Raw genomic sequence first — 15,295 nt, 5'->3', positions numbered from 1 at the left:
TTTCTGTCTTCAACATCTAAATATATCGTATGTTAATATTTGATTAACACGCAATGTTCTTTCTTCACGATCAAAATATATTTTACATTATTATTTGATTAACACGCAGCATTCTTTCAACACATTCAAATCACAAATTTGCGCAGTCTGCTCAGAGGCTATGCTGACCGCTATAAAATCACTCAAGGTTTTATGGTCTCATTATGTATCTCCTGACCAGACTACAAGATTCGCAGGCTGGGTAGGCTAATGCTATGATGGGGCGCATATGGCGAAAGACCCATTTTAGCATGACGCAGGTCTTTAAAAATCTAATGGCGTATTGCAAATGGCACATGTTCAGGGTGCAGAATAAACGGGGTTTTTAGGCGTTTACACACGGGCTGGACAGAACGTATTCACAACGTTAAGAACTTTATTGTTGCAGATATCTCAAGTTATTTAAATACATTTGAAACATTTATTGTGCATAAAAGACAGTTTTTCTTGCAGTTTTTGCTGATATTTACAGGTATAAGAATAAATCTTTTGAATACATCTGAAATCGGTGACAAAATTTCACGTTGCGTGACAAATAACCGTGTACAATGAATGCAGTAAAACTGGAATTTTTGAACAAGAACACATGCTTATTAAATAAAGTAATTCTGATGTATTTCACATTGCCATAAGCAGCATAAAAATCTGTCTTTTATGTACTAGTTGAAATTCTTAAATTTTTTTTTCAAGTTATTTAAACCTCTTACCGTCGTGTATAATTCCCTTAAAGTTAAAATGTGGAACCCCAAAAGTCACGCGATCCCGCACCCTGATTTTAGCACAATGCTGTTCGATATAAAATTGAATTCAAAATAGCAAATACAGCAAACTGGCAAATTAGGGTATCATTTTCAGGCGTTCAGGAACGATTTCAAGACTTGCTGACCGAATACGGCAAGCATTGTGGTTAAATAATGAAACGATTTACCTCTCATCGTGACCCTATACTATTTCGGTAGTGTTTGTTTTCTCATCTTGAAAGCAAAACTGTGTTTATTGATAGTCAATTATGTCTTCCACTGACGATTTAGTGACCGATTACAGACCCTGAAATTCTGCGAGCTGCATTTTAACGCGTAGTTTTACCTGGGTCACAATTTGTGTCTATGTGTCGTTTGAACATGCAGAGAATAGTCCGGAATTCCTAACACTGAACAGCATTACATCATTTACACTGTACACAGATACAGTGATGTAGCCAAAGCTCAGAGAATTTCTCTCGAATCAGCCTACGAAATGTTCGAATGTATGCATTTGTGTCTGCTGGCGTTATGTAAAGGTCATTTAAGGTCTTACTGTAAATTTTGTATTTGTATATGGTGTCAAAAAAGTTGTGTAAAGGAAATTTCCATCATGAAATGATATTCTAAGTGGTGAGATAGGTATCCGATATTCCAACAATATTCATTTAATATGATGGTGAATGCAAATTTTATTTTATATTAACTGGTTCTCATTATCCCATTTTCATAATATTTTCTATGGTTTCAGAACGTCTAAAAAGGACATCCTGTTGTTATTTCGTTCAAGTTATCTCTATAACATAAATAGGATGATAAACAATGCACACACACATATCGAGCTGTGCGCTAAGACCCACTCTGTATACATTTGAATGTTGTTTTTTTCAAACTTGCGATAAAAAAGCTATAACCTAATTTTGTGTGTCTAAGTTTATGCAATACCGAACAACTTCAGTGCCTTCAGCGCTTTGATTAAAATAATTAAAAAGGACACCAAGTCTACATTTACACTGGGCCCTTAAATCCTTTGCACATTGTTTGCATTGTTCCCCATTATTGTAATAAAGGTCACATTTCTAATTTCAATGGAATTTTGCTTAGTGTCCTTTGACTCCATGCAAGGAAAGTAGGGGCTTTTTTTAATGCCTAATAATTGCCGCACAAGGCATTAAAATGCATTATTGTGTCTGGAATATCAATTTGGGATTACCAAATGTCTTGGAAGTGATTTGCAATCATTATGATTTGTTACTTGAGTTGTGATAGAATGCCTTAAATCATGGTAATGTCAATCAATTTTTTGGAGGGAAGACAGTGCCGTGGCAACTGATTAGCAGATAATTTTGAATCAATTTTGAGTCAGCCTCTTCGCTTAGGAAATAAAATAAAAAAGCTTCCTGGAATAACATTTTCATAAATGCTCTGTTTAGATCAAACTGTTTAGGGATTTCTCATTAATTGTTGCAGGTTTTTGTTGTTGCTTTTTTAACACATAATAAGTTGTGGTACTTCATTACTTAGGCATCATGTACTTGTATAAAAATAATGAAAGTCTTCATATTAACACCCGACAAAGATGGAGGGATACAGAATTGGCTTTGTCCGTCTGTCAGTCCGTCCGTCTGTCTGTCACAAATTTTTCATGGAAATATCTTAGAAACTATATAAGATATCAACATGAAACTTCATCGGTATATAGATATCAATAAGCAGAAGTTCCATGCACAAGAACCATAACCCTACACTTTTTGAAATGAGAGTTAATGCCTTTTTCTGTTTGTTTGTCTGATAAACCTTTTCATGGCTATATCTTAGAATGTCCACAAAAATGTTAACATAAAATTTCATGGGTGTATTGATATCAACGAGGAGAATCGTCTAGCACAAGAACCATAATCATATACTTTATCAAATAAGAGTTATTGCTATTTGTATTTTATATGATGTAACTTTTCAGAGCTATATCTTCAAACTTGAAACTTGCTAATTTGTTGAAACGCCAATTTATATAATTATATTCAATGGCGTTGTACAAAACATGTATATGCACAATAAAACAATACCGGCTACAATATTAAAAACACACTAAAAGTAAAATATTATGTAATCAATTGATATAACTAGGGTTAAGACAATAATTCTAATGATATTATGAGCAAATGTTTGGGAACATAAAAACACTGTTTTTCATTTACTGAAAGGATACGTGAAAGGATATTTCTGCACTCTGGCTGTCGGATTCCGCAGCAACCGGTCACCTGTCACCCTTACGGACACTTCTTTTGGGTTTTAACCTTATTTGAACTATTGTGACTACAAGTCACAAATAGACTGACCAAGTGTGACTACAAGAAACAACTTGAAGGTTAAAATTACAGTGTGACTATAAGACACATTATATGGGCAAAGCGTGACTAAAAGACACTGCTTATACTACCATCATGTGAGTTCAAGACTGGAGAAACCAAACCCCGTCAAGACAACCGTCGCGCTCGTAAATTATCATAAATTATAACCAATCCATAACGCTGAGTCTCGATTATTTTTAAAATTACAGGCATTCAAATTAAAATAGTAAAAGTCTCTGAAGAGAAATGTTTTCAAATTCATTTTGAAAATGTATATTGAGACAGAAGACCGGATGCTTGATGGTAGGTAATTCCACAGTTTCGGACCAAAAACTTCGAAACTCCTGTCCATGAAAGTTTTTCTCTTTGTGCGTTTAACATCATTACATCCGTCTTACGAGACTGTAGATTGTTGGTAACGTGCTGATAATTTTTCTGTTAAAAGTTCTGTAGCCAGTGTAGTTCATACAAAGCATCTTCTGGACAGTCATATTTCTGTCGGCTTAATACAAATTTGGCGCACATGTTTGGGATACGTTGCATTTTGTTTATTTCGCATTGAGCTGTTTCTTACAAGATGTGATTACAATAATCCAGATGGGATATTGCCAAGGACAACACGAGTATTTCTGTTGCTTCTTTTGTTAAGTATTTCCTTATTTCTTTATTTTAAGGTAGTTGTACTAAGCTGTATGGCACTTAATTTTGATGTATTCTTTAAAATTCAGTGCTTCATCTAAATATGCACCCAAATACCGTATGCATTTTTCTGCTTTAACAGTGTCACCAGCAATATCTATTTCTTTAGATTGACATTTATTTAATTGGGGTCTACTACCGAACATGATGAATTAAGTTTTTGATGCGTTCATTTTGAATGGCAGATCTTTCAACATCTCAGATACCATAGTAAATTTCAACATTTAATTTCATGCGTGTATTGATATCAATGAGGATAATAGCCTTACATAAGAACCATAACCCTACACTTTCTTAAAAAAAGAGTTATTGCACTTTGTTTTTTGTATGATGTAATGTTCAGGGCCTAGATGTCTCAGATATGCTTACAGATTTCAACATGAAACTTCATGGATGTATAGATATCAATTAGAAGAATTGCAATACATATAAACAATTACCTTAATTATTTTCTTTAAGATTATAGTGTTTATAAACGGATTTGCGCCCATCCGCAAACAAATTTTATTTTGTGGGGAATATCAATAAAAAGAATTTGCTTTTAAAATATCAAATAATGATAAGAAGTTTAAAGTTTATTGGTTATCTCAATACAAATGTTTAACAAAAATGTACTGTAACTTAAGTTTATAGAACTAAAATAATATTTATAAAATATAGGGAATTTTCTAAATAATTAAATACACAAGTAATTTTGTGTTTGGGTTGTTTGGTTGGCCTTTTTTGTTACAATATCTTTACAGTTTCTGAAGTTAATTTTCATGTGTGTACATGTTGAATTCACTGGTATGTATAAAACATATTATGGTGTTTGATCAATTTAAATTTATGCAACATTATGAGCCTTTACAACATAATTTTAGTGTGGTTAGGTGAATCACAACGTCTTTGTATGAAACAAGTTTTGTTTTATAATTTAACAAAGAAATAAACCTCAAGAAAAGTAATTTCTTTAATTCAAACTTTGTGGTTTCATTTGTAATAAATGGACCATACAATTCACACAATGGCGTAGGAAAATGAAAAAAACTTTTGAGTTGTTGTTTTACACTTCATTTACATAGCACGTTTGTAAAACCATTTTGTCAAAAAAATTAATTAACTTTTTCCCTATTGAAAGGGGCTGCAGGCAAGGAGATCCCCTCTCATGTTACATTTTTATCCTCTGTGCCTTAGTTTTGTTACTTGTTTTGAGAAATAACAAGAATATAAAAGGTATAACCATTCAGTGAACTGAACATAAATTGTCCCAGTTTGCTGGTAATACTTCTATTTTATTAGACGGTACCGAACAATCCCTAAATGAGACACTCACTGTTATACAGAATTTTGCAAATATTTCAGGCCTTAACGTCAATTTTGATAAAACAAATGTTGTATGGATTGGCAAGAACAAATATAGTTCCTAAACCATAAAAACCAAATGGAAACTAAATTGGATGCAACAAAGCTTTAAAATGCTTGTAATAAATTTCCAGGTTGACCTGTCAAAAATGTTAAAAATAAATTATGATGAAAAAATTGTTAAAATGTAAAATATTCTGAAACATTGGAAATGAAGAATTTTAACCACAATTGGCAAAATTGTTATTGTAAAAACACTTATTGTGTCATTATTCAATCACCTGTTTATATTATTGCCCAACCCACCCATTACCATATTAAATTCAATAAAATCTTCTATTCTCAGTTTTATTTGGGATGGGCATTAAATTAAGTTGACAACATTAGTTAAGGATCGTAATGAAGGAGGTTTAAAAATGATCAATTTTGATGCATTTATTTCAGGATTGAATCTGACCAGGCTACAAAAACTTCAATCCTTTAAGTCAAATTGGATAGATATCACAAAATTGTATTTTGATACGTATAAACTCTGTAATTGCAATTATCATTACTCTTTAAATATATATAATAGAATGTCCAATCCTTTTTGGGTAGATATTTTAAAAAGTTTCTCACTTTATTGTAAGAAATTATACACAGAAGATTTCCTGTATTATCCACCTTTCTATAATCGAAACATATTGATAGGAAATAAAAGTATTTTCTTTAAGTCATGGTTTGATGCTGGAATTCATTGTATAGGGGATATATATAAAAATCGAACCTTTACTCCTTTAGATTAAATAAATAGAATGTATAAATTGAACATTACTTTCATTCATTATACAGGGATGCAAAGAGCAATAAATGAGTTTATAAAAAAAGATTGTATATATTGTCCCACCAAACAAATTATGAAATCCTTTTTGTCACCTTTATAACAAATTATACTGATAAAAGAAACTGGAGCAAAAAGACTATACACCATTATAAATAAAAATAATGAACAACTATCAGTAAATGCAAAATGGTGTACTAAACTTAATGCCACAATTAATGAAAAAGAATGGAATTGCATATTTGAGCTACCCTTTTTAATAACCAATGACGTGCAAGTGCAGTGGTTCCAATTTAGTATAACTCATATAATACTTGGAACAAATAGTCTCTTAAATAAAATGAGAATGTATACTAATGATTAATGTTCTTTTTGCAAACAAAGTGATGAAACTTTAGAACATTTATTCTGGAAATGTCAGATATCTTAAACAATTATTGAAGAAATGTTACCCGGACAATCTTTTCGATTTATTGATAAGACAATTTGTCTTCTTGAATATTTAACAAAGTCTGCTAGTACCATAAATAATGTAATTTTATTTTTAAAGCTATACTTTTACAAGTGTAAAACAAATAAATTCATTCCAAGCATAGCAGGAGCCGAGAAATACCTAAAATATGAATATGATAACTTGAGAAAAATTTCAATTTCAAAAAACAGACTTAGAATTTAACAGTGACGATTGTTGTTGTTTCATTACAATGTAAACATCATTTATACAGCATTGTTTATCTATACACACATTAAATGCATCTACTAATGTTTCTCTCTATGCCTTTACATCTGTAAGTACAATTAATACATCATTGATTGTATATATATATATATATATATATATATATATATATATATATATATATATATATATATATATATATATATATATATATATATATATATATATACACACACACTGGAAAATGTCCTTTCTTTTTCTTATTTCTATTTTTTTTTCAACTCAAAATTACAAGCATCATATAGATAACCTTAGATGTTTTGCATTTTTTATGTTTGCTTTTGATCTCTTCATCTCTGATTGCATCACACCCACCATTGTGTCTATGATTCAATATTATACATGTATTTTTCTTTTAATATAACGTGTTGAAAACTTTCTTTATCTAATCTATATTTTGTTAAATCTGCATTATCAGAGAATTATACATTTCGCAATTCAAAACTTTAGTTATCTTTCATATATATGTTCAATATAATATAGAAAGAATATTCACGTACTATAATGTAAAATAATATTTAGTAAGTATGTAAACAGCTTCTTTGAAGTGTTTTATTTTTTAAATATGTGCTGTATTTGAATGTTTTGAATGCAACTATGTTTCTATACTCCCTTCAAGTACATGTACATGAACTGCTACATATTTGTCAAAAAACTGTAAATGCTTTGAAAATCAAAATCATTTGTATAGAATGAGTAATGAAAAAAGGCAAGTACAAATGTTATGACATCAGTCACTTAAATGAATTTATCAAACATCGCTTATTATTTTCCGTTATATTTTGGAAGAAATGCAAAGCAGATTGACTGTTCTCTGTTTTGACGTCTTATTTTAAGTTTACATCGATAAAGATGTTATGAAGTGTTTGTAAAACAATCTTCAAGAAGTTATTCATAGAGGTGAAAACTAAAAACCTTTAAGCTTAAAACGTATATGTTAATTAACACCATTTTTTAAATACAATATGTTATTTAATAGAAAATTTACTAATAAAGTATGCTTTGCAATTATACATGTAATTAAACTTCTTCATATGCATTCCTTTATGAAGAAATTTAAATGCGCATTTGAAAATTGGAACTTATTATGAAAAAACATGAGGCATTTAGGTTAGTGGCGTCCAAGAACGATGTCCCATCACTCAAATAGTTTAGTGAGATAACGTTGAATGGAAAATATATTGGCCTGGTAAGAAAACCTGGAAGGTCTCTTGAAGCAATTCAGAATATCAACAGGCCCTTGATTAACAAGTGGTCATATTAACCTTGTCTGTTGTAAGATTTACTCAAATGTTTAAATCACAAAATTATGAAACCTCATGATAATGTTTAAAGTGAAATAAACAGCATGTTTGTCTAAAGGATTTCAGGCCCTTTACGTTTCCAAAATTTGTCAAATAAGCCTTGTCGGCTCTCTTACTCAAGATAAATAGGATCAGGTGTATTTTTACCACAAGTTGGTGTTCTTGTTTAGCATATTATTGTGTCGAGTAATTTTAATAACTGCATAGCTTCTATTAGTATATATTTTTAGCCGTGTATTATAGAGGAATCCATTTGAGTTTTTAAGTTAATTTAACTTAAAAAAATTCTAGTTGAGAAATAAGATAATCACTTAATGATTTTAAAGCTTTTGGCATGTAGGTAAGTACAAAAAGTGGCCAGAAAGAAGTTAAATGCAATATTTCATTAGTTTATTATCATTTTTATTTATCCCCAAAATCATTGGAAAAATACAGTATTGAACAAATGTATAACATAGATTTGCCTAGTGAGTTTCATGACGGGCGAAGTTGTTACAACGCTTCTCGTCAAATAGTCGTTTTCAATTGAAAATTGCGAATTAAAATACGATCTAAAACCGAAATCAACAAATATAATATTTGTGTACAAGTAACTCCGATGGACACGTACGAGTATATGATGTATTTCTTTCAGATACGGACGAGTGTTTCCTGCGTACCCACGACTGCGCGCAGACTTGCACGAACGTGGTGGCTTCTTACACGTGCAGTTGTGTTGCAGGCTACGAGGCACGTGACGCGGGTCGCATCTGCATAGGTGAATACGAGAACGGAACGTATAAGTACAAGTTGTAGAATCTTGTTTTCAAATGCACGAATTATACATGTGCAAGTATGTGTATTTGTCTCCATGTGCGTCATGTGATGTGATTTCCAAGAATAATCGTTTCAACCAAGTAAGAGAATCCGCACATAAGCTTCATTATTTAATACCGTGTTTTAAGTCCTTAAAGTTTTCTCACCAATCAGGAGCGTTTCTTCCAGGCTTATGCCAATAAAAATCATTTTGTGTACACTTGTGTAAATGTCATTCAAGAAGTGCTAATTTATCGTTAGTTTTTTTACAATTATTAATTTTGTTAACTAAAACACGTTAATTGTACGCACCAAAATCAAGTGGTAGGACTGTTTTTTTAATATGACTAAATAATATGTACTTATTCTCAGCCCCGACTCAACCCCCCCTCCTTAAAAATCATCATTAATTAAAAAAACGAACAAACAACAGCAACACACACAACTACTACAAACAAATATACACATATGTTAGAAACACAATAAAAAACGATTTTTTTTATTAAGATGTGAACGAATGCCTAGCTAATATGGACGACTGCGCGCACGAGTGTACGAACACCAACGGCAGCTTCCGTTGCTCCTGTAGAACCGGATATGCTCTTGCAATCGACGGGAAAAGTTGTGACGGTGAGTGCAACAAATAGAACAGTTTTTTTACTGTCCGTAATTAAAATAAGAAACAATACATGCGCCAGTTTCATTTATAGAAACTTTATATTTTGCCGTGGTTGAAAACCATCATTCATTTATTACTTCTTATGCAAATGACTTTTTCAAAGGAATTCTAGAAGCCCATCACACAGTTTTTGGGGCTATTTTGTCGCCGTTAATTTTGATTTGTTTTGTCTTCGTGCGTTATATATGTATTTCCAATATTTCAAATTTATAAACAAATGTCAATCGACCTTCGCACACATGCAACGTAACACGAAAACGGTAAAATGTTGTTGGCTTTTCTTTTCCAAAGTTTTAATATTTTTAAAAGTGCGCACACAAATCATTCAATTAAACCAATAAAACACTGATATTATATACCACTACATGTCACAATTCGTATATACGATATTTGGATAGTTATGCGTTAATACACAATATATTATTCTCGCTTTGGTTAAACGGGCTTTAATACGTCTGTGTAACTGTCGTCCAAGATGAGCCTATGGAGTCCGCACAGGCTAATCAGGGACGGCACTTTCCGCCTTAATTGGATTTTCGTTTAGAAGAGAAATCCTTTAAACGAAGAATTCCATAAAAGCGGAAAGTGTTGTCCCTGATTAGCTTGTGTAGTCCGCAGAAGCTAATCTTGGATGACACTTGACGCACATGCATTAACCAAATTTCTTAGACCGCGACTCATAATATCTACAGATGTGGACGAATGCGCCACAGAGACGCACGGCTGCCAACAGAAGTGCTCAAACACCGTCGCTAGTTTCGTCTGCTCGTGCTACACAGGCTTCAGACTCCAGGTCGACAATAAAACATGCGCAGGTAGTCTTGTGGTTCAGAAATATTTCTTACCCACTCAAAAATTATTTTCATCTATTTAATATATTCTGATTCAACTAAAAACATGTGAACTTCTAATCTCTTACAAAATTTGTGTGATATATAACACGGAATCCCTGAAATTCATACAATTCCCTGAGCTGTGTTTGAGAAGATTATACTTGCTTAAAGTGTTTTATTAGTATTAATGTTGTCAAACAACCTGATTCACAAACGTGTTAATGACGTCACGGTATATACGTACAGTTGTACGTATCCTAATAGCGTCTGTAAGGATAATCTTTTGTGCAAGTTTTATATGTGAGCAAGCATTATCTTCCCTGCAAGCAGAGTCTCTTCGGCCATCATCATCTTCCGAGCAACCATTACTTGTTCAGCCTATTATATCTTCTGAGCCAGCATTGTCTCCTGACGTTTCATTAAATGTTTAGTCAATATTATATTCTGAGCCAGAATTGTTTCCTGATGTACCTTTAACTGTTCAGCCAATATTACCATCAGAGCAAGCATTGTTTACTGAGGCACAATTAAATGTTTAGCCATTATTATTTTGGAGTCAGCATTGTTTTCCTGAGGCACCATTAAATGTTCAGCCAATATTATCATCTGAGCAAGCATTGTTTACTGAGGCACCATTTAATGTCTGGCCAATATTATCTTCTGAGTCAGCATTGTTTCCTGAGGCACCATTAATTGTTCAACCAATATTATCTTCTGGGCCAGCATTGTCTTTTGAGGCAACATTGAATGTTCCGCCAATACTATCTTTTGAGTCAGCATTGTCTCCCGAAGCACCATTATATGTTTAGCCAATATTTTCGTCTGAGCCAGCTTTGTTTGCTGAGGCACCATTAAGTGTTCAGCCAATATTATCTTCTGGGCCTGCATTGTCTCATGAGGCACCATTACATATTCAGCCAAAAGCATCTTATGAGCAAGCATTGTCTCCCGATACACAATTAAATGTTTAGCCAATATTATCTTCAGAGCCAGCATTGTCTTCTGAAACACCATTAATTATTCAATCAATGTTATCTTCTGAGTAAGCATTGTCTCCAGTATCACCATTAGATATTCAGCCCAAAGCATCTTCTGAGCCAGCATTGTCTTCTGAGGCACCAATAATTATTCAGTCACTATTATCTTTTGAGTCAGCATTGTCTCCTGAAGCACTATCAAATATTCAGCCAATATTATCTTCTGAGCCAGCATATTTACTAAGGCACCATTAAATGTTCAGCTAATATTATCGTCTGAGTCAGCAATGTCTCCTGAGGCACCATTAATTATTCATTCAATATTATCTTCTGAGTCAGCATTGTTTCCTGAGGCACTATCAAATGTTCAGACAATATTATCTTCTGAGCCAGCATTGTCTTCTGAGGCACCATTAATTATTCAGTCAATATTATATTCTGAGCCATCACTGTCTCCCGAGGCACTATCAAATATTCAGCCAATATTATCTTCTGAGCAAGCATTGTTTACTGAGGCACCATTAATTATTCAGTCAATTTTATCTTCTGTGTCAGCATTGTCTCCTGAGGCACCATTAAATGTTCAGCCAATATTATCTTTTGAGCCAGCATTGTTTTCTGAGCCACCATTAAGTTCACACCCAACAGTATCTATTGAGCCAATTTTTGTGAGACATTGTTGTCTTCTGTACCAGCTTTGTATTTCCAGTCACCATTGCCTTCTGATCCAGCATTATCGTTTGAGCCAGCAGCATTTTCTCCGTAAACATTATCGTTGCAGTTAAAATTATCTTTAATGTATGCACAATGAGATATTGCTGATGCAGAAGACAATCTTCTGCCTCAGCAATATCTAACTAAACAAAATTAGTTTCTGAATCAACTTTTTTTTTGTCTGTTCCGACAAGGTTTTTTAAATCAGCATTGTTAGGGTAAATCGTGACATCGGTGTGTTCTCGTTCGTTGCAGATATTGACGAGTGCGAGGCGGGCACGAGCGGCTGTGCGCACACGTGTTTAAACGAACCTGGCGGGTATCTATGCTCCTGCTTAACCGGATTTCAGCTACAAGCAGACGAACATAGCTGCACAGGTTTGAAACCTACGTTCGCTATTGCCTTATTTATTTATTCAAAGGTTTTAATCAGCGCCTTTGTTGTTCGCCTGGTTTTGGAGATTTAATAGATAGATGTTCAAACCGTGTAATGCTTGTATCAGTATTAGCATACCGTTTATCAAAAAGAACTATACGCAATTTATTGTAAATGAGAATAATAAATATATTACAAACGTAAAACTCTTATTCGAAAACTTGAACATGTTAAATAAAATTTTCAGTTTAGCTGTAACACAATGATTCCAATGGAAAAATCATTTTAATTCATTTTAACTTGTACCAATAATTTCAAGTCAGTTTGCTCTTAACTACGAAAAGCCTGATAAAATAGTTCGCCATTTATGTCAGAGGTTTCAGTTCTTCCACTAAATATTAATTTACAAATAGACACATAATGTGAATATCGTACTAAATTGAATATTTTTGAACGGAGCGTATATAGAAAACATAATTAAACATTTTTTGAATTATACGAGTAGCGGAAGAGAATGTTTATGAATGATTAAAATAGTCCACTATTTGCTGCGTCTTAATCACGTGGTGTTTTGCGCAGCACAGTTCATTCGAAATCTAATGGTATTGATGTATGCAAAACTATTGCAGATCAACAAAAGATATGCACCACTATCACGCGTCTGTTGCGCAACCTCGTTCCAAAGTGCTTGCTAGTAAAGCGGGGTTAAATCTGTCTGGGAAACGTTCTTGTATCTCAATTGCACCGGTCATAACAAGGCAATAGTAAAGTTAAGTTTATTTATATTTAGTTCTCAATTTATAAAACGTTGGACATGAGTTCACAAATAAGTACAGGTATACTATAGACAACGACACAAATGCTTTTTAATCGCTAAAACCGAATAAAAAAAAAACACTTAATGTAACAAAATATATTTTAAAGAGATATTCGGCGTCAATGCTGACTTTGAAATAAAGTTAGACAATTAACTTTTTTTTAAATTATTAACTTGAAAACAAAAGTTTAACTGCTGTTTTTTATTTCACAATTTTGAATATTCACCGCATGAGTTATTTTTTTCACCGTCGGAATAAATCGTTATTTATATTTGAATAAAAATATGCAGTATTATTTCTTCAACATCGAAATATATCGTATATTAATATTTGCTTAACACGCAGTTTTCTGTCTTCAACATCGAAATATATCGTATGTTAATATGTATTTACACGCAATTTTCTTTGTTCACGATCAAAATATATCTTAAATTATTATTTGATTAACACGCAGCATTCTTTCAACACATTCAAATCACACTTTCATAGCCGCGTCATGCGAGAATGGACCCTGTGGCGTTACGGCCAGCGCAGCTCAAGCCTAGCCTGCGCATTTGCGAAGTCTGCTCAGAGGCTATGCTGACCGCTATAAAATCACTCAAGGTTTTATGTTCTCATTATGTATCTCCTGACCAGACTGCAAGATACACAGGCTGGGTGGGCCAATGCTATGATGGGCGCATATGGCAAAGGAGCAATTTTAGCATATAGCGTATTTTAAATGGCACATGTTCAGGGTGCAGAATCAACAGGGTTTTCAGGGGTTTACACACGGGCTTGACAGAACGTATTCACACCGTTAAGAACTTTAGTTTTGCAGGTATCTCAAATTATTAAATACATTTACAAAATCTATAGTGCATACAAGTTTTTCTTGCAGTGTGTGCCGATATCTTAAGGTATAAGAATAAATCTTTGAATGAATGCAGTAAAAATGGATTTAAAAAAAAAGAACATACATGCTTATTAAATAAAGTAATTCTGATGTATTTCACATTGCCATAAGCAGGAGACAAATCTGTCTTTTATTCACTAGTTGAAATTCTTTAAAAAAATTGTTTTAAAACGTGAATTGAAAGGAAACACCACTTACCGTCGTGTATATATACATTAAAGTTAACAGGCCGAACCCCAAAAAGGCACGCGATCCCGCACCCTGATTTTAGCACAATGTTGTTCGATATAAAATTTAATTCAAAATAGCAAATACAGCAAACTACCAAATTAGGGTATCATTTTCAGGCGTTTTGGAACGATTTCAATACTAGTTGACCGAATACAGCAAGCATTGTGGTTAATAAATGAAACGATTTACCTCTCATCGTGACCCTATACTATTTCGGTAGTGTTTTTTTTCTCATCTTTAAAGCACAACTGTGTTTATTGATAGTCAATTATGTCTTCCACTGACGATTTAGTGACCAATTACAGACCCTGAAACTCTGCGAGTTGCATTTTAACGCGTATTTTACCTGGGTCACAATTTGTGTCTATGTGTCGTTTGAACATGCAGAGAATAGGCCGGAATTCCTAACACTGAACAGTGTTATATCCTTTACACTGTGCACATACACAGTGATGTAGCCAAAGCTCAGAGCATTTCTCTCGAATCAGTCTATGAAATGTTCTAATGTATGCCTTCGTGTCTGCTGGCGTTATGAAAGGTCATTTAAGGTGTTACTGTAAATTTTACATTTGTATATGGTGTCAAAAAGTTTTTTAAAGGAAATTTCCATCATGAAATTATATTTTTAGTGAGATAGGTATTCGATATTCCAACAATATTCATTTAATATGATGGTAAATGCAAATTTTATTTTATATTAACTGGTTCTCATTATCCCATTTTCATTATATTTTCAGAACGTCTAAAAAGGACATCCTGTTGTTATTTTGTTCAAGTTATCTCTATAACATAAATAGGATGATAAACAATGCATACACACATATCGAGATGTGCGCTAAGACACACTTTGTATATATTTAAATGTTTTTTTTTATATTTCAAACTGGCGATAAATGGCTATAATCTAATTTTGTGTGTCTAAGTTTATGCAAAAGCGAACA

At 32.9% G+C, this 15,295-nt stretch overlaps 1 protein-coding gene across 1 annotated transcript in view; it reads left to right on the top strand.

The window, feature by feature from the left end:
* LOC127882459 (uncharacterized) overlaps positions 1–15,295 on the top strand; it is a 152,474-nt gene that overhangs the window by 50,699 nt on the left and 86,480 nt on the right. Inside the window, exons 28-31 of the mRNA XM_052431098.1 lie at positions 8,671–8,793; positions 9,339–9,461; positions 10,203–10,325; positions 12,290–12,412. Coding sequence (XP_052287058.1) covers positions 8,671–8,793; positions 9,339–9,461; positions 10,203–10,325; positions 12,290–12,412 — 492 coding nt within the window. The remainder of the gene's footprint in view (positions 1–8,670; positions 8,794–9,338; positions 9,462–10,202; positions 10,326–12,289; positions 12,413–15,295) is intronic.

This window comes from Dreissena polymorpha, chromosome 5, assembly GCF_020536995.1.
Source record: "Dreissena polymorpha isolate Duluth1 chromosome 5, UMN_Dpol_1.0, whole genome shotgun sequence".
In the NCBI taxonomy this organism is placed as follows: domain Eukaryota; kingdom Metazoa; phylum Mollusca; class Bivalvia; order Myida; family Dreissenidae; genus Dreissena; species Dreissena polymorpha.
The sequence above is the reverse complement of the archived record's forward strand: the minus strand, read 5'-3'. Positions and strand labels throughout refer to the sequence as shown.